This window comes from Pseudoliparis swirei, chromosome 5 (assembly GCF_029220125.1).
Source record: "Pseudoliparis swirei isolate HS2019 ecotype Mariana Trench chromosome 5, NWPU_hadal_v1, whole genome shotgun sequence".
NCBI classification, from domain to species: domain Eukaryota; kingdom Metazoa; phylum Chordata; class Actinopteri; order Perciformes; family Liparidae; genus Pseudoliparis; species Pseudoliparis swirei.
In genome coordinates this window covers 7459420-7485534 of record NC_079392.1, presented here as the reverse complement: position 1 = coordinate 7485534, position 26115 = coordinate 7459420, and the positions used below count along the sequence as shown (strand labels likewise).

The window sequence follows — 26115 nt, the reverse complement described above, 5'->3', positions numbered from 1 at the left end:
TATATTAATCTCTGGCTGTTTAAAAGAAAATCAATGAGGCTGGGGTCCATAACCAGAAAAACAAAACGCCACAGTGCTTAAATGTGTTTTAGTTGATCCAGTTCAGTGCTGTTCCAACAAAAAAGACCATAAGAACAGTAACAGCATGCATTGCCTGTGATTGTTGTTGTACAATCCGTTTTTGCATAAAAGGGGACTCACATTTATTTTATGTTGTGCTTTTTTCTGTATATTTTTTATTCTCTGTCTGCCCCTATGTTAGTTTGAATGTATGTTGCAGTTTCTGTAGGAGATTGTATATGCCCAATTGTTAAAGAAAACACAAGTTGATGCAGTTCAAATCAATCCTGACCTTAAGCACTGTAACGGCATAACCCCATAATGTAACAGACAATGTTGATGTCGACATGGTGGATTACACAACTGAAGTACGTTTTTAAGAGTCTATAGAACATAGCCTACCTGTACATTCAACAGTTGTATTAAAGGAGTTAACACTTGCAGACTGTTAGTTCCTAGAGGCAGGAGGTACTGATGACATGTCTGTGCTCATTTCATTAGTGAATCTGAGTAAGCATTTTTGTGAAAATTAAACAACCAATATTTCTATGCACCTTATATGAGCTATATTATGCAGTTCTAGCTCCTAGCACTGTTCTGAACGGTTAAACATGTAGAGGGGGGGGGGGGGGTATTATTGAGTTGGGTGCCCTTTAGAGAGTGCTGTAACATCAGGTTTTGGACAGCTATCTGGGCTTCCATGGTTTAAATTGAGCAAAAGCAATGCTGCTGTCCAAAAAATGTCTCATCACAAAAATGTTAAAATAATCGATACATAAACGTATTATTTACAAGTGTGTTCCCACAATGTTCTGTGGAATCATTCTAAATGATACAGACTGATAAGGTAAGCATATGCAGGTAGATAACTGCTGGATAAGATCCAATCAGACAGCCAGATTAGGACAATGTAATGTGCTGATGTGTTGTCTACAAAGGCTAAATGGCACTGCATGAATAGAGGCCCGACAACACAAACAATCTAACTAATTGTGCACCCAACTCTCTCACCGTGTGCGTGTGTGTGTGTGGGGGGTGTTTAGCTGAGAATACAGTTAAGTGATCTTATTTGGCAAATTAGGAAAACACTGCACTCTGCTGGCCACAAGAGCACAAAGTAATATATTAGAAATGGATGGTTCACAACAAGTGAGCCACCAGCTGAAGTTTGAATCTTCTTTCTGCACAGCATCAAGAATCTTGCACATTTTAAGATTTTAACTGGTGAATGTGCTTTTTAAATATCATACTGTATGTTTGTTCTTACATGCAATGTAATTTGCATTGAACATATTTGGTAACTACCTGAACTCAAGGAGTTATATAATCATTATCAAAAATACACTTTTCATGCATGTGGATGAAATAGTGCTATGGAAAAGGGAACTGCCTTCCACTGTAAATGACTCCCCATCTGAGGGGTGATTATACACACGGTCGGTTGACCCCCCCCCCCCCCACACACACACACACACACTCCAAATTAGACACTTGACCTCTGCGTTACTTATACTCATTAGCTTTTTCTATATTTAAAGCCCTATTTGCCACTATCATACCTGCAAGCTCATGAGGGGTGCAAAAGGTGACAACGGGGGGGGGGTTGCAGGTGTTTTTTTTTTTTTCGTCTCCACACCACGTTGTTTGATGACACCTCAAAGCGTTTCTAACTACGGTCTTTTGATTGTTCTGACCGCAAATCTAAATAATAATAACAAACATTTAAAGAAAAACAGGTCCTCTGAATAATTCAGTGATCGGGCCCTAATAATAGTAATAACAACTTGACATTATATATAATATGGTTAGTCATTCATGAACCAACTTTTTTTTTTTTTTTTTTTACTTGTGTGCTCTGCTGAGCTTTGAGCCTGTTCCATAATTATGTTCGATGATTCTGTTCCATGAGCCTGTTCCATAATTCTGTTCGATGATTCTGTTCCATGAGCTTGTTCGATGATTCTGTTCCATGAACCTGTTTCCGTTCCATGACTCTGTTCCATGAGTCTGTTCCTTCGACGTGTCCCATCAAAGATGTTTTATTGCGAAGATCACCACTTCGCATGTTCTCCTCGTCTCTCTTCAATCTCATAAACGCCAGCCGTCCAATTTACCCCCCCGGCCCCCACCCCAAAACAAAAACTCTTCGGATCTACAGTTTTCACGTGGATGACCTATTTCGATTTCAAAACGTCGAATTTCGCCGAAAGGTGACAAGTTTGCAGGTATGCACTATGTAAATCTTAATTATTGGATTTTATATTGTTGAATCCAATTAATTGTGAAAGAAATACCCTGATCTTCTGCATTATGAGGCCCATTGACAAGGACTTTAGAGGAAGAAGAATAACTCTGGAAATGGCGATAGTGCAACTCTCAAGTTTAAAACTCACTGTTTGGCCACTTTATAAAATTTGGCACAAAGCAAGACGAACTTCCTGGAGTGTAACCAGAGCATAATCAGGACACGTCTTTGAGCTACACTGCGCATGCGTCATATGTTACAACACCATGCCGGGTAGGTAGGCGTAGAAGAAGAAATCACGTGACGTGTTTGGCCAGTTAGACTTCCGGTTGTCTATTCAGTTCGTATTCGTTTATGTTTGCTCTTATTTAACATTTAAATATACTTGTCAGCTAATGCTAGTTGCTAATGTTGACTGAGTGAGTTGTGACGTGGATGTTTCTTTAGTTTTTTCTCATGCCCGTTAGCTTTAGCCGGTGTGCTTTACGTTTAATCGTCAATAACCCAGTAGTTAGGCATTAAGTCTGCTTATAGCACCATGGCCAGTCCGATTCCAATGCAATGTGTTGCCTCTCTGAGGAAGTCCGGGATTAATTTAAGAACTGCTGCTCTGGGCCTCCATAAGCGGCACTACAGCAACAACAAGTTGTCTTCAACAGAGTATTGGAGCCAAAGTGTCGTGCCGTCGATGCATCACCAGGAGAGTTTACCCAGGTAAGAGAACACGTCACATTTGTCAGACGCATTTTTCACATTATTCTAACGTTAACATTTCATCCAACATATCTTGAGTCTAGTTTAAATGTAAACTATCCTGGAAACGGCTGGTGAATGTAGCAACGTGTTCCATGTTAATGCTCAATGTAGGTGAAAGTGCACCCTTGATTTGAGGTCAATGACCACTAGGGGGCCGCGGCATGACATCTACAGACATCTCATACTCACTGGACTGAAGAGGCTACATTTGGTCACTCGTTTTTGTTTTTTTATGTTTAGACTTCCCATACCAAAGCTTGATGATACTGTCAGGAGGTATCTAGCTTCCCAGAGGCCTCTGTTGGATGATGACCAGTTCAAGTAAGATTTGCAGAGAGGAAAGTCAACCTTTTTAAGACTAACCACATGAATCTTACATGCAACTATCTAAACTGTGAATCCTCAGAACAACAGAGAAAATTGCACAGGATTTCCAGAACGGTGTGGGGAAACAGCTGCACGAGGACCTGGTAGCTCAGGACAAAAGCAATAAGCACACAAGCTACATCTCAGGTGAGTCTGTCATTCTGACACCTACCACTCCAACATTGAGCATCTCAAATGCATACAATCACTAACTACATTTTTTATATCATTTATTTCCTCTCAGGACCGTGGTTTGACATGTATCTGTCGGCTCGCGACTCTGTGGTGTTGAACTCCAACCCCTTCATGTCCTTCAATCCTGACCCGAAGACAGAGTACAATGACCAGCTTGTGCGGGCGACCAACATGGTGTGTTCAGCGGTGCGCTTCATGAAAACACTGCGAGCTGGATTACTCGAGCCTGAGGTTTTCCACCTCAACCCGGCAAAGAGCGACACGGACGGCTTCAAACGGTTCATCCGCTGGGTCCCGTCTTCACTGTCTTGGTATGGAGCTTACATGGTGAATGCTTACCCCCTGGACATGTCTCAGTACTTTCGCCTCTTCAACTCAACTCGCATCCCCAAGAAGGGGAGAGATGAGCTCTTCACCGACGAGAAAGCGAAACATCTCCTCGTGATGAGGAAAGGCAACATGTATGTGTTTGACATTGTAGACAGGGATGGGAATTTCGTGACGCCTGCAGAGATCCAGTCCCACTTGAAGTACATTTTGTCCGACCCAACGCCAGCGGCCCTCTTTCCTCTCGGGGTCCTGACCAGTGAGAACAGGGATGTGTGGGCCGGGCTGAGGGACAAGCTGATAGCGGCTGGAAATGCAGAAGATTTACGGAGTGTTGACAGCGCCCTGTTCTGTCTCAGCCTGGATGATGAAAGCATGAGGGACCACATCCACATCTCCCACAACATGCTGCACGGCGACGGATGCAACCGGTGGTTTGACAAGTCCTTCACTTTCATTCTGACCCAAGACGGACAGGCTGCCATCAATTTTGAGCACTCCTGGGGCGACGGCGTAGCTGTACTTCGAGTTCAAAATGAGATCTTTAAAGACACAACAGAGCGGCCGCTGGTACACCCGGGCTCAGCTGCTGCTGCCGCGGTGGATTCAGCCTCTGCTGTGCGCAGACTGCAGTTCAACCTGGACAGCGAGCTGGAGAACGGCATCAAAAAAGCCAAGGAGAACTTTGACTCACTCGTGTCGACACTCACCATCGATGCCATGGAGTTCAAGAAAGGTGGCAAGGCACTGTTAAAGAAGAGCAAGTTGAGTCCAGATGCTGTAGCCCAGCTGGCTCTTCAAATGGGTTTCCTGAGGCAGTATGGACAGACGGTCGCCACATACGAGTCCTGTAGCACTGCAGCGTTCAGGCATGGCCGCACAGAAACCATCCGGCCGGCCACCATCCACACACAGCGATGTGCACGGGCCTTTGTTCTCCAGCCAGGACGACACCGTGTGGAGCAACTGCAGGCCATGCTGAGTGAATGCTCTAAATACCATGGGCAGCTCACCAAAGAAGCAGCTATGGGTGTGTATTACACAGTAATGAAGGGTTCTTAGGTCATTCATTAGCAGAGATGTATGTCTAGACCTAATATATTCTGATGACTGAATACAAAATAATCTGTAATGATCTCTTTCAGACAACTGGTCTTCTGTACGAACCACTTCTTTTATTTCTCTCACCAGGACAAGGTTTTGACCGTCACCTGTTTGCCCTGCGATACCTGGCCAACTCAAAGAGCGAGCCTCTGCACAGCCTCTACACAGACCCAGCCTACGCTGCCATCAACCACAACATCCTGTCCACGAGCACCCTCACCAGTCCAGCTGTGAATCTCGGTGGCTTCGCCCCGGTGGTGCCTGACGGCTTCGGCGTTGGCTACGGTGTCCATGACGACTGGATCCGCTACACTGGGTCCAGCTACCCGACTCGAAACGTCCATGAGTTCCTGCAGTGTGTCCACAAGTCCCTGGAGGACATTTTCACTGTCCTGGAAGGAAAGACACTCGGCTAAGAAACAAATGTTTAGCATTAATTGCATAAAATTGCTTTCATGAAATAGTGGTGATTGAGACTTTAAATGTGTTATTTTAAGAGGTTCTTTAAACTTCAAGCTGTAGACACAAGCCATCAGAGATATTGTATCATTAAAAAATCACATACGGTAAAAATGGCTTTGCAAGACTTCAGTCTAAGTCAGCAGTGTACTTCAGCATGATTGTGATGGTTAGCTGTGTTTTTGTTTTAGGGTTTCATGATACAGTGACAAGTCACAAGATTCAGAGTGCCGGTGATATTATTTAATTTATGCAGCAGATAAACTGCTCTGCAATGCAGATTAGAGTATAAAATCAGCTTCTGTGTCTTATTTAAAATGTTAATTTAACAGCGCAATTGATGATTGTCACTGTAAAGATCTCTCATTGATGTGGTTGGAAATAAAAATATAACATAGTTCTAATATTTCTTAAATGTTTGATGAATACTATTCAGTTAAAGAGATTTTTCTATGCACAATAATATACTATAACATTATCAAAGGTTCAATCATCATTTTGATACAAGCAAAGAACACTTGTAATGAACTATTACAAGTAGCTTAGACGAGTAGTACATTCGCTGATGAGAAAAGAAATGCACTCAACACATTTGACCTCTGACCTTTGGCTCAGCTTCATCTCCTTTCAAAGGTTTGGTTACAGTGCTGTAACTGTAAGTGTTCATTCAATCAATGTGACAAGAATGTGTAGCTTTCATATATTTTAAGACAAGTATGTACAACATCCTTTATATATTGTATTGGGTGAAGCACCACAAATGTTTGTATGTAAAGTACAGTGATATATATTATGATATATATACACACAAACCTGTATGTGACATCCAATTGATCTGCTTTAATTAGGACTTGATGTTAACAAGTGCAAACAGCTGCTACCTGCACATTATTAGATCAGATTATTTAATGTCATCATTGTTTTTTAGTCAGCACTCCTTTGCTGCATTTTCAGGTAATAAAGTAAGACTTTGAACTGGGTTGTTTATCGAGACAACACTGTCGGAAACACAAGTTAGAAGTATCTCGTCGGATTCTCCCCAGAGGTCTTTTCCTAAGTCCACATGAATTCCCCGTCCCATCTTTTTATGACCGAGACATTTTCCAGAGGTCAAGGACAAGTGCTCAAAAAGGGAGGGACATGGTCCGTATCAATACTCAGGTAGGCCGTGGCATTTAAACAATGCTCAATTGATACTAAGGGGTCCAAAGTGTGCCAAGAAAATATCCCACACCATAACACCACCCCCAGCCTGAACCGTTGATACAAGGCAGGAAGGATGCATGTGTTCATGTCGTTTGTGTGGTCTTCTGCTGCTGGAGCCCGTCTGCTTCATGGTTCGACGTGTTGTGCCCGGACCAGCCCACCTGGCACCAACAATCAGTCACTTCCTTCACCTTTCTTCCCCATTCTGATGCTTGGTTTGTACTTCAGCAAGTCCTCTTTACCACATGTAGTGGCCTAAATGCAGAGAGTTTCTGCCATGTGATCGGCTGATTAGCCATTTGTTAAACATTTGAACAGGTGTGCCTAATTGGCTGGTCAGTGGGTATAATAGTTTCTTTTTTGTTTTAGAGTAACATTATACAGTGAAAGACAATACGGTTCAGAGTGCTGATAATAGTTGCCATTTGCCTTTGTAATAACTTCAGTTCAAATTGTTATCATGGTCATTTAGAGCCTTATTGATGCATTTGGATATATTAAGGAAATAAAAACTCATTTAAATCCCATTTGCTCTATTGTTCCATTCATATATGTGTGGTAAAAACAATCTTTCCATTTATAATTGATATTTTACTCGATACACTATAAATATATATCAGCAAAGGACACTTGCAATGAAATATCACGAGTAGATAAGACAAGTATAACATTTCTCACCCTTTATTTAAAATAAAAAAGTTCCACTCAAAGCAAGCGTACAAATGCAGTAGTACAACAGAAACATTATCTAAATCAATTAAAACAAGCACAATCCTCATTTAGATAGGCTTGATCTTGAAGTGTAGGCCGATGAGACTGAATACAAGACATTTCAGATCTTGCACCAGGTAATAGAACACGCGAAGACCTTCAGGGTCCCTGGAACACAGAGCAATTTCAAAAGTTAAGTCATTTTGTCACTGACAAAAATATACCGTGTCTACTTTGCCCAGTACTGGACGAATTACTCACTTTGACTGGTTGACGTCGATCAAAGAGCCAATTTTGGACGTTGTGAATGAAATGTGCTCGTCCCCAATGACGATCTCCAGTTCCTGTGAAAATGAGGACAAAGCATTGCAGGTGATTTCTACGGCTTAAATTACATTGTTGGTCAAATCCATCATTCCAGAGTTGATTTACAACAGTGACAGTGACGTGTCGGACTATGTTGAAAAAAAACATTTGATCGATTGATTAAATATCAAAAGGTGGCGTCCTCTGCATGTCCTTGTTGTGAAACTATTTCAAATAAATATCAGGTCATGACAAAAAAACGTTTTTATTGGAGGTCAGAAAATCTGACCGCATGGTTAAACAGGACACCGAAATACAGAAGTGGAGAGAAGATGGGTAAACTTGCACAAATAAATCAGGTCACTGGTGATGAATTAAGTCACAAACCTGTCTGCCGACTCTGTCAGGAGGCGGCCACAGAGCATCGTCTTCCTTGGTGATCTCACTGTCGTCAATGATCCTCTTCAGCTCCTCCATCACACTTTTGTGTACATAGGCCTGTACACAGAGCAAAGATGGACAGAAGGTTGTCAATGCGTGGAGCCGGGCCATACATTTAAGAACACATATGATTCAAGAAGATATTACACATACGTCTGATACTGATATATAGTATTTATATTTCAGTATACTGATATATAGTATTTATATATATATAGTATTTATAACAACTGTACGTGAATCTTTATCTTTATGTTTACTTAGTATTAGGAAATGTCTTGTCTTATCTGTTGTGCCTGTGCACTTTTATATGTTTCACCGTGGGAGAGTGGGAAACGTCCTATCGATTCCTTTGTATGTCTAACATGTGAAGAAATTGACAATAAAAGCTACTTACTTACTTACTGTCTTCATATTAAAATCTGAAATGTTATACCTCTGCTTTGCTGACAATCATTGTCAAGCCCCTTAATGAATGACCACAACGCCCCCTTAAGTTACAGATCATGCTGCACGAAAGCACTTTGTAATCTTATAATTCAGTCAAAGACGTGGTTGTTATGTTGACGGCGCCGTTACACGGTGTCAATGTACGACAACGAAAGAAGTCCAAAGAGCATGGACCGCAAATGATTCGGTTTACAGGTAGCTTGTTTACAAACACCAACATACCTCTTTCCTGATCATCACGTCATTCTTGTAGTTGCTGTTGTTGGCGTATCTCAGTTTACCTGCAAGAAAAAAAGTTTACTTTACGGTATACAATAAGTGAAACAATGCAACACTTTAAACAAAACAAAAATCAAGTTTGTTAACATTCCTCCTGGCCACATGGCGCTCAAACGCTCAGCGGAGATATTATATACAAATAACACTGCGTTTGTGATAAATATGTCTTGCGGCATTACTTCAGTCTGAACAATAACTATTTTCATTCAAGTTATACAATGCAGATGAAACAAAGATGGTCCGTTTGGACTCTCGCAGTTCGTCTAGAGTGCGCTGCGGCCTAGTTATTACCGGGTGCCGACGTTAGCTTAGCTGCAGCTAACGCATTCGCATGACCGTTTACCGCCAAACTTTACTTACCGTCGGGTCTGAATTCAAATTCCAGAAACTCGTGTCCAAACTTTCCTTTGTGCCCGACATAATATCTCAAATAGAAGTCACTTGTTGACATCTTGACTCTCCAGAAAGTACTCTCCCTAGAAAAGTCCGCGGAACAAAACTCAAATAGCAAGAAGCCTTGTACCTCGCCACTCACGTACGCATGCGTAGAAGAGCTCAGGCTGTTTTGCCCCGTGAGCTGTCTTTCAGGAGGTTCCTAGATACTATACACATACCTACTATCTATAAAATTAATATATATACAGTTCCCCCATTCGACCCCCTTCTTCAAAATGTTAGTTATAATTATTATTTTTTGTTGTTGCATTATTCAGTTCACTTTTTTAACCCAATTTCCCTCTTTAAGGAGAGGTTCTGCATCGAGAAGACACTACTCAGGGATTAAAACCAAAAATCACCATGGGTCCTCGTCGCACATTACTGACGTCATAACTTTCTTCACCAAGAAACGACCCGGACACGTGTGGTGGTTGTCATCAATTTGTAGCCATGGCAGGCTCTTTTTCTCTCGATCTTGAGGATTTGTTGAATCCTTTGCCTAAATTTGCTGATCCGGAGGATGACCACGACGAGACGACCAAAGCCAAAGTGGTAGAAAGATTCAATGAGGACGAGGATGAAGATGCGGTCGGCCTCAGTGCCCTGCGGAAGCACAACACATCCCTGCTCTCAGAAACGGACATACGGTATGTGGGGAAGACAGTCTCTCGTAAACAGCTGCTGATAGATATTGAGGCATCTGGTGAGGAGGAGGAGGAGGAGGATGATGATGAGGGGGAGGAGGCGGACGACAGCGTAGAAGCGCTAGAAGAAGAAACTTTGGGGGATGAGGGCGATGATGATGATGAAGAAGAAGAAGAACATAATTTAGAAGATGAGGTGTTGGTGGGCAGTGATGCTAAACTGACGTCCAAGCCAAAGGGTGGAGACATGATCCTTCCTCAGGGAGTGGACTTCCACAAACTAACAGATGGTATGGATGACCTTGGTGTGAGTGAAGAAGATGATGATGATGATGATGGGGAGGAGGAGAGCGAAGACGACGACAACGAAGACAGCGTGGATGAGGAAGGGGTCCGCACATTTTCTCAAGTAAAAGTAGACGAGGAGGTTGAGAAAGGGAAGGCTGTGAAGCAACAGCTGGCCCTGTGGGACCATCTGCTCGAGGGTCGAATCAAAATCCAGAAAGTGCTGGTGAATGCCAACCAGCTTCCACAGACGCCGACCTTCCCCGAGTTCAAGAGGAGGGGTGGAGCTGAACTTGCGGGGGAGCTTAAGAACACCCACAAAGCTCTGAAAGCCCTTCAGAGATCCCTGCTGGCGCTGCACGATCAGCTGCTGTACCAGAATGCAGACACACGAGCCATCGCTCTGGGGGAGGCCGAAGCTCAGGATGAGGATGAGGAGATAAACAGTGACGAGATGGAGGACGAAGAGGTGCCCGCACGGGCCGGTGGGGCGCCCAAACGGAAGCTGGAGATGGCCGAGTATCCGGACTTCATGGCCAAGCGCTTTGCCGCTTTCCAGCCTTACCGCGACGCCACGCTGCAAAAGTGGCACGACAAAACCAGACTGATTATGGGAAAAGGCAGCAAGGGTTTCGGGGCGTTCGACCGGAACATATTGACCCAGGTGGAGCAGGTGCTGATGGACAAAGAGAGGCTGGTGCGGCGCACCCAGACCCGGCGCTCCGAATACAGGGTCCTGGGGAAGAAGGAGGGCGCTACTCTCGCGCCGGAAACCGTGCCCGAAGGCGGAGAGGAGCTGGAGCGACACCTGAAGGCCAACACGCATCTAAATGATCTGGACGAGAACATATTCGGGCGACGATTTCTACCACCAGCTGCTCAGAGAGCTGATTGAGCGCAGGACGAGCGGGCGGACCCCAATGACCAGGTCGCCATGGGCAGGCAGTGGCTGGCCATCCAGAAGCTGCGCAGCAAGATCAAGAAGAAGGTCGACACCAAAGCCAGCAAGGGGCGCAAGGTCCGATTCCACATCCACAGCAAGCTGGTCAATTTCATGGCTCCTGTCGACCACAGCTCGGTGAGTGACGAGGCTCGCAGCGAGGTGTACCGTGGCCTCTTTGGTCAGAACGCCGCAGCCAGGGAGTGATGTGTCCAAGTGAGGAGCACATACCGAAGTGCCAGGATGTAAAACGAAGCAGTGCCTTTTTTTCACAAACTTCAGCTGATGCTGAGCAGCAATTGTCCACGGGACAGAGACCCGGGCCTGCTCTGTGTGTGAATGCATGATGAGTTCAGTAGATTTGAAGAAATATAAGAATGTATCAATGTTTCCTCTGTCACCAAGTTTCCTATGAATCAAGTAAAATATCTACAATTTATACCTCTTTTTTTCCTTTTTATAAATAGTGAACTGTCCTAATGTATATTCTGTGCCACAAATCCATACAACATAGAAACTGTATACTTGTAATTTACTGTTTTTCCAGTTGGCGTACAATAAATCAACACGCTTCACAGCTTTGTGCGTACAGAGAATGATACCGTATTTGCATCCTAAAACTGCATTTTTCAGATAAACAAATTTCCAAAAAAGCAAAATAATTTTCTAAAATTGTGAGATGTTTCACAACACATAAACAAATAAAACACATTCCAGTTGTCGGCAGCTCTTTTTTTCCAATGCATCGTTGTGGAATAATGTGACCAAAAAGGTGCCTGGTCAACATATTTGAATGAAATCTTTCCATTTAAAAAAAATTGCTTTTTATTCTCAACATAAAGTTCTAAATGTTACTTTGCCACACAGAAATAAAACTGGTGGTGAAACAATGAGATGTTTCTGTGCATTTATGTTGGCTAACGAGAAGTCAAATTTAAATATTGATTCAATAAAGTTACTGCATTGGCCTTTTCCATCGTAGACATTTTGACTTGTCCTTTGCCACGCTTGCATAAATATATATGTTTGTACTTTACCAATAAAAGAGGTGGGAACCACCCAGAAGGGTGCCACTGACTTGATGAAGTTATTCACAAAAGTATTGATACTGTTACTCTCACTCAAATAATTCTATTGGCGATGACTTGCACTATTTCTATAAAGTAACAGTACTTTTACCACTACCTCCCTTTGCCTGAATGGAAAAGAAAACTTTACATCATGCGTTTAAAACTGGTCATTGTTTTAGAGTTTTTAAACTTGCCACATGGCAGAAAAATGTATTGACACTGTGTCCATAGTGCATTAATTAACATACACCATATGTGTTTTAATCTGCGTACACACATGGTGTATGAAACTTTTTAAGAAATGTCTGAGTGACCTTCAATTATTAAATATTATAAAATTATAGATATTCTTATTTACAGTAAACAGAGCAGGGTAACGTTATAAGAATATTAGTAGAATAAATAATTAACCAATATGTTTCCAACAGTAGTGACTACAGGCAGTTTAATTCATATTCATGTATGTACGCAGCAACTTTTCAATTAGTCGTTGCATTGTTTAATCCAACACAGTTTCTAATATAGTTTAATCAAAGTAGTGTGTGTGTGTGTGTGTGTGTGTGCTAAAATAGACAGAATTATCTGCTACTTCATTAATTGGAGCTGGCAAAGTTAAAAGTGATGAATAAATTATTGTCACTCAAATTCTAACTATCAGCATTTTCTGTGGAAACTGACTATGCATTATATGTAATGTATATCATAGTATAGTCTATTATTTCGTTTGTAATGTATAGAACAAACACATTGGTTAACTAATTGAATGCATTATGGTTCTCAGACCTTCTGCCGTTTTTTTTCTTCTTTCTTTCTCAACGCCATTTAACTCGATGTTGTTGTTGCCTTGACCCGGGCAGTGGACTCTATTAACTGACAACGGCTCGTCATCGTCCATTACCGTTTCCTTACCCGGCAAGGAGCCGGAGCGTTCATCTCCTGGTCTGTTTTTGTTGTTGTTTTTTTGCCTGCCACGATGGCTTCTTCCTCTGCAAACGACGACGACCTCACCATCCCCAGAGCAGCCATCAACAAGATGATTAAAGAGACTCTCCCGAACGTGCGAGTGGCCAACGACGCCAGGGAGCTCGTGGTCAACTGCTGCACGGAGTTCATCCACCTCATCTCCTCCGAAGCCAACGAAATATGCAACAAGTCCGACAAGAAGACCATCTCTCCTGAACACATCATCAACGGTGAGTCGGTGTGTGGGGGTGTGTGTGTGTGTGTGTGTGTGTGGGGGGCGCAGCCTCTCCTTGGCTAAGAATGGGAAACCCCTGAAGCTAATGATGTCGCTTTCGCCTCTTTGTCCGCCGCAGCTCTTGAGAGCCTGGGTTTCGCCTCGTACATCACGGAGGTAAAAGACGTCCTCATGGAGTGTAAAACGGTGGCTCTGAAGAGGAGGAAGGCCAGCTCTAGACTGGAGAACCTGGGGATCCCAGAGGAAGAGCTCCTCAGGCAGCAGCAGGAATTGTTTGCCAAGGTATGATCTGAAAACTCACCTGCAATTATGTTGCTGCTATTAAGAAGTCCTTGAATCTTGCTGCGATATAAACGCAACACAACCATAAATGTGACAAGAGATAGTGCGTTCAAAACAAATGTGATTTGTTATGGTTTTTTTTATATCTGCACATTACAAATCTATTGTGACATCCATCTAATGAACTTGCAGCAGTTCTTTGGTCATCAATATATCAGTCTAATCTAAGGCATATAATGCCCTATTTATATTTCACCCTCAGAAATGGATTTAAAAAAAACCTTACTGTGATCAGTCTTCTCATGTCTTAACCCTCCTGTTGCCTTCGGGTCATTTTGACCCGATTAAATATTTAACCCTCCTGTTACCTTTATATTTACTAACCTATTTTACCCTTTGGGTTCAATTTGACGCCAGCAATTAAAACCTCCAGAAAATTATTAGAATTAATATTGTTTTCCAAGTTTAAGTGTGAGGCACTTTATGTTTGTTTGTTGACTACCGAAAGAACACCGACATTAAACATTGAATGGGATCAAATTAATCCTAAGGCGGGGGGAGGGTGTAATATTGATTCGGGTCAAATTGACCCGAAGGCAACACAAGGGTTAATATCTTTGCGTCAAGAACAGTCATAGTTGAGTTTCTCTGCTCCAATATCACGCCAGATATCACCTAATATGCTCTTTAGTTCGCCTTCCCTCGCATCACGTCTCTGTTTTGGTTTCGTCTGTCTCCCTGCAGGCGCGGCAGCAGCAGGCGGAGCTCGCCCAGCAAGAGTGGATCCAGATGCAGCAGGCCGCCCAGCAGGCACAGATGGCAGCGGCGTCCGCCAGCGCCGCCCAGCAGGCCAGCTCCTCTCAGGACGAAGACGAGGAGGATGACCTGTGACTCCCAGGACTCCGCTCCTCCAGGATCCCCCTCCTGGGACCCCGCTGGCACACGACTCCCTCGGTGCGGTCATTGGCAGAGACGCGATGCGGGTTTGACCGCTGCCTTACATCCGTGTAACATGGCTAATGCACATCGGACTGGACGCCGAAGAGAAAGATGACCGCGGTGTTCAAGACGGCCTCACTCGCGTTCAGGCACCGGAACCTGAAAATTATTTGGATCGAGAGGCTGCAGAGTTTTCGCTGAGCCTCTCCCTCTTTTCCTCCCCAGATGCTTCTGTTTAATTCAATCTTGATATTTTGTTGTGAGTGATTTGTAGATTTCTGGATGTGTTGTGGACGCTGAGGGCATTGCCCGGAATATGTCAGTGAATTTTGGTGATGTTGCAACAAGTGTTCGGAGCCGCGGGCGCTGCACCGGATCGCTTCGTCACGTTATCCGTTGTACTAGATCATGTTCGGTGCTTTAGAATAATTTCAGAGCAGTCGATTTCTCCCTTCTTGTGGTTTGATGGTCACTTTAACAGAAAGGGTTATCTCTACCCCCCCCCCCCCCTCCCTGATACATGTGTTCATCAGAGGAGTTGTGAATATTGGAATCTTTCTTCTTCTTTTTTCGTGAAGTAGAGAATTAAATGGACATTTTGGTTGATTTTTAGCTCTTTCTGATGCTTAATGTTGCATTTTTCTTTCATGAACCACCCGCAGTATTGCTAATTAGCTACACGTTTCAGAAACTCAATATTTTAGTCTCATAGAACCAAAGATAGAAGAGATGGAGGAGACTCACAGCCCAAAGTTGGTGGTTTTTTTCTTATTCTTTTTTTTTTAAAGGTGTAATGCTGAGGTGATTCTTGCTGCTGACTCCGGGTCAGTCTGAAAAATGTTAAGGATTATTAACCTTGGAATTTGTAAGATGCTTTGATATCCAGGCTGAATTTGTTATTCCCCCTCTCTTCGGGTGCAGTATCAAACATTTGCATTGTGACTGTGGCCAATCCTCAGCGTAAAGACAAGTAACCTGTTGTGATACACATTCGCTCGCCTATGCTACGGAGTTGTATTCTTTCAGCAATAAAGGAATCATATTTTAGAGACAACTATTATGTCTTTTGGTTATGTCTTCTTAGACATTTATTGTTCTGTATCTAGATGTTTGACTGTCGCCCCCCCCCCCCTCGCCCCCACCCTCTGCACTAGCTCAAAGATGGTGTGTGTCTCCTGCACTCAAAAAAACCGTTAAGGCCTTCTTAGAGGGGACACATTTAAATATTGTTTGATACATTTAAATAAATCAATTACAAAAATAGATATATTTAATGGGTGTAACACAACATGTAGGAATACTTTCATTTATTAGATTTATTTAGGTTAGATGATGTGCATATCAACTCAAAATAAATGTGTTTAATTGGGGTCTCCCCTTTGCGCATGCGACAGCTGAAAATCAGTTGTTTGCATGAAGTGAACACGCTTTCAGGGCCGCACGGTGGTGTAGTGGCTAGCACTGTCGCCTCACAGCCAGAGGGCCATGGGTTCAATTCCCGGTCGCCGTGGTCCTTCTGTGTGGAGTTTGCATGTTCTCCCCGTGGCAGCGTGGGTTCCCTCCGGGTTCTCCGGCTTCCTCCCACAGTCCAAAGACATGCAGTCAGGTTAATTGACCTCTAAATTGCCCATAGGTGCATTGTCTGTCTCTGTGCCCTGGATGGACTGGCGGCCTGTCTAGGTGACCAACGTCAGCTCCAGCGCCCCGTGACCCTAATGAGGATAAGCGGTATGGAATAGAATATTTAATTTCCAATTTATATTTTGAGTTGGACAAATTAATTTAATTTAATGAATATCGTTATTTTATTTTAGATGTATTACAATTTATTGCACTGATGTGCTAAATTTGAGTTGGAGTTGCATATAATTATTGGATGGAAAACCTGCCAACAGTTCATCCAATGAGTCATTTCTTTGAGTGTGGGAGAGGCAGATGTGTGTGAGCAGGCACACTTTATTTATTTTGTGTATAGTTGAGATTCTAATTTTAACTAAAAGTTCCCGAACGGCAGACTGGGTAAATACATTTCTTGACAAAAATTAATCTGCCAACAGATAATATATGAATGTGTTTAAAGTGTGCAGAGAGATTAAATACTCAACTGGAAGAAAACATGAATGCTTTTATTTCATAATATTTTAAACATGGTGCACACGAAGTGCTTGTGGTCAATATGAGTATTACAACAACAAACACAAAATGATCCTGGCAAGACACTAAGACACTTTACCCTGACACACACACGTTTGGGTAGTCTCATCTTTTTAGGGGTCTGCGATGTGTGTACAGTTCACTCTCTGGGTGTGTTTCCGTCTACCTGTTTGGATTTTCAATTTGCACATTAAAAAAAAACGAATATGACTGCCGTCATTTTTGCTTAAGAGTGCTGCATGAATGGGTTTTCAAACAGGTTAGAGGTATGTTTCTATATTTAGAGCTATGTGTGTTATAACAACCAGTCAGTCAGAGCTGTTTGTGTTATTACAACCAACGTGTTAGTTATTTACAAGAATAAACAAATGACTAAATGAAATGTGGGGCAAGTTATGTTCAAATAATAAACTGTAAAATAACATTTATTTCACTTGGACCATTTATTCAAATTAAAAAATCAATGCCGGATGGTGTCCTTTAATTTGTCGATAACATCCCTGTGATGTAAAGCTGTTTCCCTCGTCCCTGAACCTGGGGCAGTGCCTGGTGGCGGTCCACTGGTCCACACAGACCCGGCACCCAATGAGGCTGCGGCAACATTGTGCCACCGCTGGTCATGACATCTGCAAGATGAAGTGTGTGTGTGTGTGTGTGTGTGTGTGTGTGTGTGTGTGCGCTAAAATAGACAATTATCTGCTACTTCATTGGAGCTGGCAAAGTTAAAAATATGGTGTGATGAATAAATTATTGTCACTCAAATTCTAACAATATCATTATATGTGATGTATATCATAGTATATTATTTCGTTTGTAATGTATAGAACAAACACATTGATTAACTAATTGAATGCATTATGGTACTCAGACCTTATGTTTTTTACTTTAGTGGTTTTACTCGACTAGCTGTCAACACAGCTGATGGAAACCCAACCGGTGAGGTGGGACGACCTGCAGGTTGGAGGGTCTGAGCAGCGCACCGGTCACCGGGTCGCTGTGTCCGCGCAGCTCGTGCACGCTGCAGCCAAAAACAAGTGTGTGTTAAGTCTGCTGATGAGGGTCAAGGTGACTGGAGGGAAATAACACAGTCAGAGTTACGCGCCAGTCTTCCTCTTGGTGTTTTCTTGATAACTCGCAGGTACCTGGTGAGTCACTGGCAAAATAAAGAAAGTAATCACAAGAATGTGGCTAGCTGCTGGAATAGAACGTGTACCTTTAAAGACCCAGCCATGGGAAACGCAGAAGGAAAAGGATGTAGACTCTTATAATGTGGATGGTTGACGTGTGTGGGAATACAAGTATATTGTGTGGCTAATACATAACATATTCATGTCAACTATTTAGAGGCACCTGAACAGCCCATGTATCATCACATGCTGTCTATACACAGATTATAACGTTGGTTTTTACTGTTCATCCTGAGGAAATACCACAAGCAATAAAGTATGAAAGTGTTTATTTTTCTTTTTTTGCATCACATTTGTATTTCACAAACAGAGGCTAAATCGGTCCACCCCAGACTGAAATACGTAAGCAAATATTAAATGATATATTTTGTTTGACATTCATGATCCACAGAGGATTATCCTTTACGGATCCCCTGACTTTTCCTTCTGATGCCAACAGCAGGTCAAGTTGTTCACATATCCTGTAAATGTACTGTTTGTTATTGTTTTATGTTTGTTATGGTCTGTCAAGGGACTACATATGCAAATGTTGTGCAGCTAATCTGGTACAGTGCATCAAATGGTGACATTTATGTTTTAACTTATGGTCCCTTTTAAATAATAAGATAATAATATAAAATATAATTAGCATCATGTTTGGCTTTACAGCGATTACAGCTGCACTGAATAGCAACAGATCACTGAGAAATAATATACTGATAATATTAATAAGAATAATGATAATAATAACTCGTATGAATCAAATCTATATTAGAAAAATATGGGGGAAATAATTAATATCTCTCTGTATTGCTCAATCGCACGCACGCACGCAGGCACGCACGTGCACTAACGTCAATGCCATGGAAACCGGACCGAGGCTATAAAAAGGCCGCGGACGTTCTGATTCTTCCCTTTGCACTTTGGACTTTGACATGAGCTGAACCCCCCCGTGGACTCTCCTGTGAACCCAAACCTGTGAAGGATACTGAGACTTTTGCACTTCTTGAGACTTTTTGCTGGATACAAAACTTGTTGGCGAACCGAACGACACGAGATCCGGACAACGAGAGACCCTGAGACCCTGAAAGAGGCCCTCCGACGACCGAGAACCGAGGACGAGCCCCTGCTGAACGGACTGGGCTTTGATTTGGACTATAACTGTGACGGTAAGACCCATTTTACATTTAATTCAGCATTTATATTATTAATGTGTCCCCTTAAATCCATAAAAGTGTTCTTAGTTTAGAAATCAGTGAGTTTTAAGGTTTAAAATGTTGTCTGGCAATGAGGGGGAAACGATGTTTTGTGAAAAGTGACCCTCAGTCGATGATTCGTCGTGTAAAAAAATATTTGAGATGCAGACTGTCTTGAAAATTGCTGAAGATGTGCGGAGTGTGTTGACAATTAGTGAAGGGCATCGAAACCCCTATGATTTTGGATTTAAGGCATCAAAACGGCGACGTTTAACTTGGAAATTACAGAAAAAAGATGGCGCCTCGAACGTTTTTATAGAATTTTCAAGTAAAATTTGCAAAGTGCATTTATTTTGTTCGATGTGAAGCGCTGGGGCCTCCGCAGTCACGTGACCTGCATGCACATGACCCTGAGTTGCTCTGTTGTGCCCGTTGAAACGGGACTTACTGTACACACATCTGCTCCTTTACTTTCGCTATTAAAGTGATTTATTTGACATTTAACATTGAAATGCACTGTGCTCGTTGTTGCGGTGCTTTGCTTTCGGGGGGACAAGAGAGCGATCTGTTAAGTAGCGTTAACTGATGGGAGCGCAGAGCGCGCGCTGCCTCCAACTGCGGTCAAGCCAGCCGCCACTTCGAAAAACACAGTCAAGCCAGCCCGCACGATTTTTTTCAGTACACGTATATACCAGACATTACGGTACGAGCGTGTGAAAGCTGTCTTCAAAATAAGAGCGAACTTCCGGTGAACGTGATATGACGAAACACGCCTTTAAATACAGATATAGTGATAGATTAAACTAAATGAAGAGATGAAAAATCATGAATGGTATTAATGATGAACACATTAAATGAAAGAAAGTAATTATTCCAATATTGGGATATTCTGATTTAGAATTTCAAAATAAAAGCTAAAGACTTTCACTTCTGATTCATGGTAGAGTACCTCAATGTGTCATCCAGAGATGATCAAGACATCCTGACGTTTGATTTCTAAATGAAAGCACTTCATAAAGAAAATAATAGTAATATATTTCCAATATTTGATATTTCTTTGAAGCAAATCTGTAAGTTTCTTGATAAAAATTACACTGCGGTCTTGTTAATGGTGACCTCTGCTAGGCCCATGATTATTCTCATGAGATATTACTGTGTAGATTTTGAATGAATTCAATTCAAAGTTAGCGAGAAACAAATATTATTAATATTATGGCAATATTTGGATTTTATTTTAAGCAAATCTGAAACTTTCTTGAAAAAAGGTACAATGCAGTCTTGTTAAGGGTGACCTCTGCTAGGTCCATGATTATTCTCATGAGATATTACTGAGAATAATAAATTCACTTTAAAGTTAGCGAGAAATCAATATGATTAATATTATTGCAATATTTGGATTTTATTTAAAGCAAATCTGAAACTTTCTTCAAAAGAGGTACACTGCAGTCTTGTTATTGGTGACCTCAGCTAGGTCCATGATTATTCTCATGAGATATTACTGTGTAGATTTTGAATAAATTCACTTTAAAGTTAGCGAGAAATAAATATTATCAATATTATGACAATATTTGGATTTTATTTAAAGCAAATCTGAAACTTTCTTCAAAAGAGGTACACTGCAGTCTTGTTATTGGTGACCTCAGCTAGGTCCATGATTATTTTCATTAGATATTACTGTGTAGATTTTGAATAAATTCACTTTAAAGTTAGCGAGAAATAAATATGATTAATATTATTGCAATATTTGGATTTTATTTAAAGCAAATCTGAAACTTTCTTCAAAAGAGGTACACTGCAGTCTTGTTAATGGTGACCTCTGCTAGACCCATGAATATTTTCATGAGATATTACTGTGTAGATTTTGAATAAATTCACTTTAAAGTTAGTGAGAAATAAATATGATTAATATTATTGCAAAATTTGGATTTTATTTAAAGCAAATCTGAAACTTTCTTCAAAAAAGGTACACTGCAGTCTTGTTAAGGGTGACCTCTGCTAGGTCCATGATTATTCTCATGAGATATTACTGTGGAGATTTCGAATGAATTCAATTCAAAGTTAGCGAGAAACAAATATTATTAATATTATGGCAATATTTGGATTTTATTTAAAGCAAATCTGAAACTTTCTTCAAAAAAGGTACACTGCAGTCTTGTTAAGGGTGACCTCTGCTAGACCCATGAATATATTCATGAGATATTACTGTGGAGATTTTGAATAAATTCACTTTAAAGTTAGCGAGAAATAAATATGATTAATATTATTGCAAAATTTGGATTTTATTTAAAGCAAATCTGAAACTTTCTTCAAAAGAGGTACACTGCAGTCTTGTTATTGGTGACCTCAGCTAGACCCATGAATATTTTCATGAGATATTACTGTGTAGATTGTGAATAAATTCACTTTAAAGTTAGCGAGAAATAAATATTATTAATATTATGGCAATATTTGGATTTTATTTAAAGCAAATCTGAAACTTTCTTCAAAAAAGGTACACTGCAGTCTTGTTAAGGGTGACCTCTGCTAGGTCCATGATTATTCTCATGAGATATTACTGTGGAGATTTCGAATGAATTCAATTCAAAGTTAGCGAGAAACAAATATTATTAATATTATGGCAATATTTGGATTTTATTTAAAGCAAATCTGAAACTTTCTTCAAAAAAGGTACACTGCAGTCTTGTTAAGGGTGACCTCTGCTAGACCCATGAATATGTTCATGAGATATTACTGTGGAGATTTTGAATAAATTCACTTTAAAGTTAGCGAGAAATAAATATGATTAATATTATTGCAAAATTTGGATTTTATTTAAAGCAAATCTGAAACTTTCTTCAAAAGAGGTACACTGCAGTCTTGTTATTGGTGACCTCAGCTAGACCCATGAATATTTTCATGAGATATTACTGTGGAGATTTTGAATAAATTCACTTTAAAGTTAGCGAGAAACAAATATTATTAATATTATGGCAATATTTGGATTTTATTTTAAGCAAATCTGAAACTTTCTTCAAAAGAGGTACACTGCAGTCTTGTTAATGGTGACCTCAGCTAGGTCCATGATTATTCTCATGAGATATTACTGTGTAGATCTTGAATAAATTCACTTTAAAGTTAGCGAGAAATAAATATTATCAATATTATGACAATATTTGGATTTTATTTAAAGCAAATCTGAAACTTTCTTCAAAAAAGGTACACTGCAGTCTTGTTATTGGTGACCTCAGCTAGGTCCATGATTATTCTCATGAGATATTACTGTGGAGAATTTGAATAAATTCACTTTAAAGTTAGCGAGAAATAAATATGATTAATATTATTGCAAAATTTGGATTTTATTTAAAGCAAATCTGAAACTTTCTTCAAAAAAGGTACACTGCAGTCTTGTTAAGGGTGACCTCTGCTAGGTCCATGATTATTCTCATGAGATATTACTGTGGAGATTTCGAATGAATTCAATTCAAAGTTAGCGAGAAACAAATATTATTAATATTATGGCAATATTTTGATTTTATTTGAAGAAAATCTGAAACTTTCTTCAAAAGAGGTACACTGCAGTCTTGTTAATGGTGACCTCTGCTAGACCCATGAATATTTCCATGAGATATTACCTGTTTTTGGGGCCCTTAGCTCAGAGCTATCGATCCAAAACTGTAGGGTATTCATATTCAGAGGCCCCTCTTTGAATCTGAAAAGAATCCAGATCTTTAAGTTGATTGAAAGTATGAAAAATTAACTAAAAGACTGGTTTTAAGGATCGTACAAGGGTTATTGGCACGGTGACAATTTTCTTTTGTGAAAGTTTTAGAGGGGATTCCCCCCATGACCTCAAAGTATTATATTTAGGTAAATATAATATATTAAATATAAAGCAGTAGGGTTATATCTGAGGGACAATTGGGAGGTCAAGGGTCAGTCTGCAGAGTATGCGTGTGTGTGCATGTGTGAGATTCTGCCTGTGTTTGTATGTATGTGTCTGTATGTGTGTGTCTGTGTGTGAGAGTGTGTGTCTGTGTGTGTGTGTGTCTGTCATTATGTGTGTGAGTGTGTGTCTGTCTGTGTGTGTGTGCGTGTGTAAGAGTGTGTGCGTATGAGAGTGTGTGTCTGTGTGTGTGAGTATGTGTGTGTCTCTGCCTGTGTGTGTGTGTGTACGTATGTGAGTGTAATGGTGCGTTCACACCGGACGCGTCGAAAAAATTCTCTACGCGTCTGACGCAGCAGTCTTGACGCGCGTCGAAAAAAGGGTGTTCACACCAGACGCGTCGGACGCGTCGGGGGCGGAGTCATAAATGAGTCGAGGAACGACAGGACCGCAGCGTACTTCCACTTTTTAGTGGACTGAGCTGCACTCCCACTGCGCTTCTCGCTGCTCTCTCTCTCTTCTCTCTTTGATACGTGTCTCTGAGACTTTTCCACCTACAGCGGCAGATCTCCTCTGCCATGAAACACATATGCGGCGGTTGGTTGATAGTAAAGTACAACAAATAGCGAGAATAAAAGCAAATATACATTCGAAACGTACCAGGTAGTCCCACGGCTTCTCCGACCTTGTTCCACGCTTTATCTTTATAGCTCCGGTTTCGGTAAGCATAAAGAGTTGTATCGTAAAGTTCGGGGTGCCCACAGACAGCGACAATAATCTTTTCCTCCATTTTTTTCGACCGGCAGGACGATGACGAGCGGAGCTGCTCAACGCTGATTGGCTGACGCAACTATGACTTTGCTGCCAGAGTTGGGAAATTTGAACTCGCGCATCAACGAGCTGCGTCTGTTCGCGCTGTTCGCTGAGTTCGCCCCGCGACAAACCCTCTGTTCGTGCTGCTTCAAACGCGTCTGACGCGCTGCTCGCTGGAAAATACGCAGCTACGCAGCTTCGACGCAGCTTTGCATTGACTTAACATGTAATCTCGACGCGCGTCAAAATTTTGACGCGTCCGGTGTGAACACACCATAAGAGCCACAAAGTGTGTTTTTAGTATATTTAAGTTTCAGAATTGTTTATAATTTAATATTTAGATTTATGCTCATTTTGGAGGAACTATAAGTTGAATATATTACAAGATCTTTATGTTAATGACTGACGCTCGAGCCAGGCTATTTAATGACGTCATGACGGCAGCAGGTGTAAGAACAGAGCCGCATTAGACATGAGAGATAGTTTTTTTTAACGTAAGACCATGAGATCGTTTTGAACGTTTATTATTTTGTTTACTTTGTCAGCGTTTTTTGCTGTTTAAAATAAAATCGAAAGAAAAGGAAATGAACGGTCTCCTGTCATGCGCGTGAGAGGAAACTCACTGTGTCTGCAGCTCTTTAGCGGATTAAGAAAACAACAATGACGGAATGCCGCTACAGTGAGTGTCTATGTGTTTCTGTCAGTGTGTGTGTGTGTCTGTGTGTGTGTGTGTGTGTGAAACAATGTATTAGTTTGCATGCATATCAGTGGAAGTTGAAGGGTAAATCATGTTTTATTAACAATTCTCAAATTATTTCCCAGATTTTTCCGGGTAAACATATATAAAGCACCTCAAACATTAAGTAAATTACCGATTACTCGTAAACATTTAGGACTTTTACTTTGAAATATCTCCCAATTGGGACCGTAGATTTGTCTGATTCCCAGGATAATGGAAGTCAAGATTGTCCTGAACACAGCTGCATCAGTCAATGCCGGGGCTTATGAGGAAAAACATATATAAAGCACTTGAAACATTAAAGAAATTACCGATTTCTTTAAACATTTAGGACTTTTAATTTGAAATATCTCCCAATTGGGACCGTAGATTTGTCTGATTCCCAGGATAATGGAAGTCAAGATTGTCCTGAACACAGCTGCATCAGTCAATGCCGGGGCTTATGAGGAAAAACATATATAAAGCACTTCAAACATTAAAGAAATGACTGATTTCTTTAAACATTTAGGACTTTTACTTTGAAATATCTCCCAATTGGGACTCTTCCTTGGTACAGTAAAACAGTTTTAATGTTAGCATAATTTAAGCTAAATCTCAGAAACGATCTATAAAGATTCGAAATTAGTTAATTGTTTACTTGTATATGTTAGTGTATGATTTGTCGACATCTTATTTTGAAAAACGGATGTTGTTTCATGTAGTTCTTTCCGCTACGCTAACTTTGCAAAACCGGATGTTGTGTCACGTGAATCCTTCCGCTAACTTTATCAAAACCCTCGCGCGCTCCCGATCGAATGCGTTTACCGTCAACATCAGTCTATAGGTGCACAGAAATGTAAGTGTCGGCTGAGTTGACCACGGAGATCCGAGTGTCGGCTGAGTTGACCGCAGTTGTCGCGACTCGCGAGGGGGATCTCACCCCTACTGCAGCTTTAAATGTTCACGAACACAACGAGGCGGGGCATTTGCGTGTAAATGACTACAATAACACTCCTTAACTTTCGTTTCTTCTTGACTTTCGACCGATACGTCTGAAACACAACTCATCAAATGTCGTGATTGCGTGATTGAAAGATTAAAAACAAAAGATATCACATATTTATGGTTGCACCTTCCCATCCTTTGAACGCATCTGTGTGTGTTGTGATCTCCCTCTCCTTCACTTTTGTTTCCCCAGATTGAAAACCTACAGCCACATCTGAAGGAAATGAAACTAACTCAGATTTTCAGATATCCAGATTCAGACTTCCCAGACCGGTTCGACAAGGTGCAATCCAACAACAACATAAAAAAGATATATCACAAACATTAAAGGACTTTGCATGTCATGTCACCGCAAAGGGTCTGAATACTTATGACCATGTGATATTTCAGTTTTTCTTTTTTAATAAATTTGCAAAAATGTCAACATTTCAGTTTTTTTCTGTCAAGATGGGGTGCTGAGTGTACATTAATAACAAATATAATTAACTTTTTTGATTTTA

At 41.1% G+C, this 26115-nt stretch overlaps 4 protein-coding genes across 4 annotated transcripts; 3 read left to right on the top strand and 1 right to left on the bottom strand.

The window, feature by feature from the left end:
- Positions 1 to 2030: 2030 nt before the first annotated feature.
- On the top strand, positions 2031 to 5916 carry LOC130193585 (carnitine O-palmitoyltransferase 2, mitochondrial-like). The gene is made up of 5 exons (XM_056414135.1): positions 2031 to 3019; positions 3302 to 3382; positions 3468 to 3574; positions 3672 to 4979; positions 5141 to 5916. The coding sequence occupies exons 1-5, from the start codon at positions 2844 to 2846 to the stop codon at positions 5467 to 5469; spliced, it is 2001 nt and encodes a 666-aa protein (XP_056270110.1). The 5' UTR covers positions 2031 to 2843; the 3' UTR covers positions 5470 to 5916.
- A 1467-nt stretch (positions 5917 to 7383) lies between these two features.
- LOC130194250 (protein mago nashi homolog) lies at positions 7384 to 9443 on the bottom strand. Its single transcript, XM_056415166.1, has 5 exons — positions 9266 to 9443; positions 8849 to 8907; positions 8123 to 8233; positions 7691 to 7773; positions 7384 to 7597 (listed from the first exon to the last, which is right to left on the bottom strand). Exons 1-5 carry the CDS (start codon positions 9354 to 9356, stop codon positions 7498 to 7500), a joined length of 444 nt encoding a protein of 147 aa, XP_056271141.1. The 5' UTR covers positions 9357 to 9443; the 3' UTR covers positions 7384 to 7497.
- A 276-nt stretch (positions 9444 to 9719) lies between these two features.
- Positions 9720 to 12186, top strand: LOC130194248 (protein AATF-like). The gene is given in 3 exon segments (XM_056415164.1): positions 9720 to 11124; positions 11126 to 11178; positions 11181 to 12186. Coding segments are annotated over 3 exon segments (1623 nt in total). The 5' UTR covers positions 9720 to 9793; the 3' UTR covers positions 11420 to 12186.
- Positions 12187 to 12898: 712 nt separating this feature from the next.
- Positions 12899 to 15755, top strand: LOC130194249 (protein Dr1-like). The gene is made up of 3 exons (XM_056415165.1): positions 12899 to 13475; positions 13599 to 13762; positions 14507 to 15755. The coding sequence occupies exons 1-3, from the start codon at positions 13256 to 13258 to the stop codon at positions 14651 to 14653; spliced, it is 531 nt and encodes a 176-aa protein (XP_056271140.1). The 5' UTR covers positions 12899 to 13255; the 3' UTR covers positions 14654 to 15755.
- Positions 15756 to 26115: the final 10360 nt, after the last annotated feature.

What these genes read in the sequence shown, in the direction of transcription:
- LOC130194249 (XM_056415165.1), top strand. Translation starts at nt 13,256, where the DNA reads ATGGCTTCTTCCTCTGCAAACGACGACGACCTCACCATCCCCAGAGCA. An exon ending in TCCTGAACACATCATCAACG is followed by an intron (nt 13,476 to 13,598) that starts GTGAGTCGGTGT and finishes TGTCCGCCGCAG; the next exon opens with CTCTTGAGAGCCTGGGTTTC. An exon ending in AGCAGGAATTGTTTGCCAAG is followed by an intron (nt 13,763 to 14,506) that starts GTATGATCTGAA and finishes GTCTCCCTGCAG; the next exon opens with GCGCGGCAGCAGCAGGCGGA.
- LOC130194250 (XM_056415166.1), bottom strand. Translation starts at nt 9,356, where the DNA reads ATGTCAACAAGTGACTTCTATTTGAGATATTATGTCGGGCACAAAGGA. An exon ending in ATTTGAATTCAGACCCGACG is followed by an intron (nt 8,908 to 9,265) that starts GTAAGTAAAGTT and finishes TTTTTCTTGCAG; the next exon opens with GTAAACTGAGATACGCCAAC. An exon ending in ATCGACGTCAACCAGTCAAA is followed by an intron (nt 7,598 to 7,690) that starts GTGAGTAATTCG and finishes TCTGTGTTCCAG; the next exon opens with GGACCCTGAAGGTCTTCGCG.
- LOC130193585 (XM_056414135.1), top strand. Translation starts at nt 2,844, where the DNA reads ATGGCCAGTCCGATTCCAATGCAATGTGTTGCCTCTCTGAGGAAGTCC. An exon ending in CACCAGGAGAGTTTACCCAG is followed by an intron (nt 3,020 to 3,301) that starts GTAAGAGAACAC and finishes TTTTATGTTTAG; the next exon opens with ACTTCCCATACCAAAGCTTG. An exon ending in GCACACAAGCTACATCTCAG is followed by an intron (nt 3,575 to 3,671) that starts GTGAGTCTGTCA and finishes ATTTCCTCTCAG; the next exon opens with GACCGTGGTTTGACATGTAT.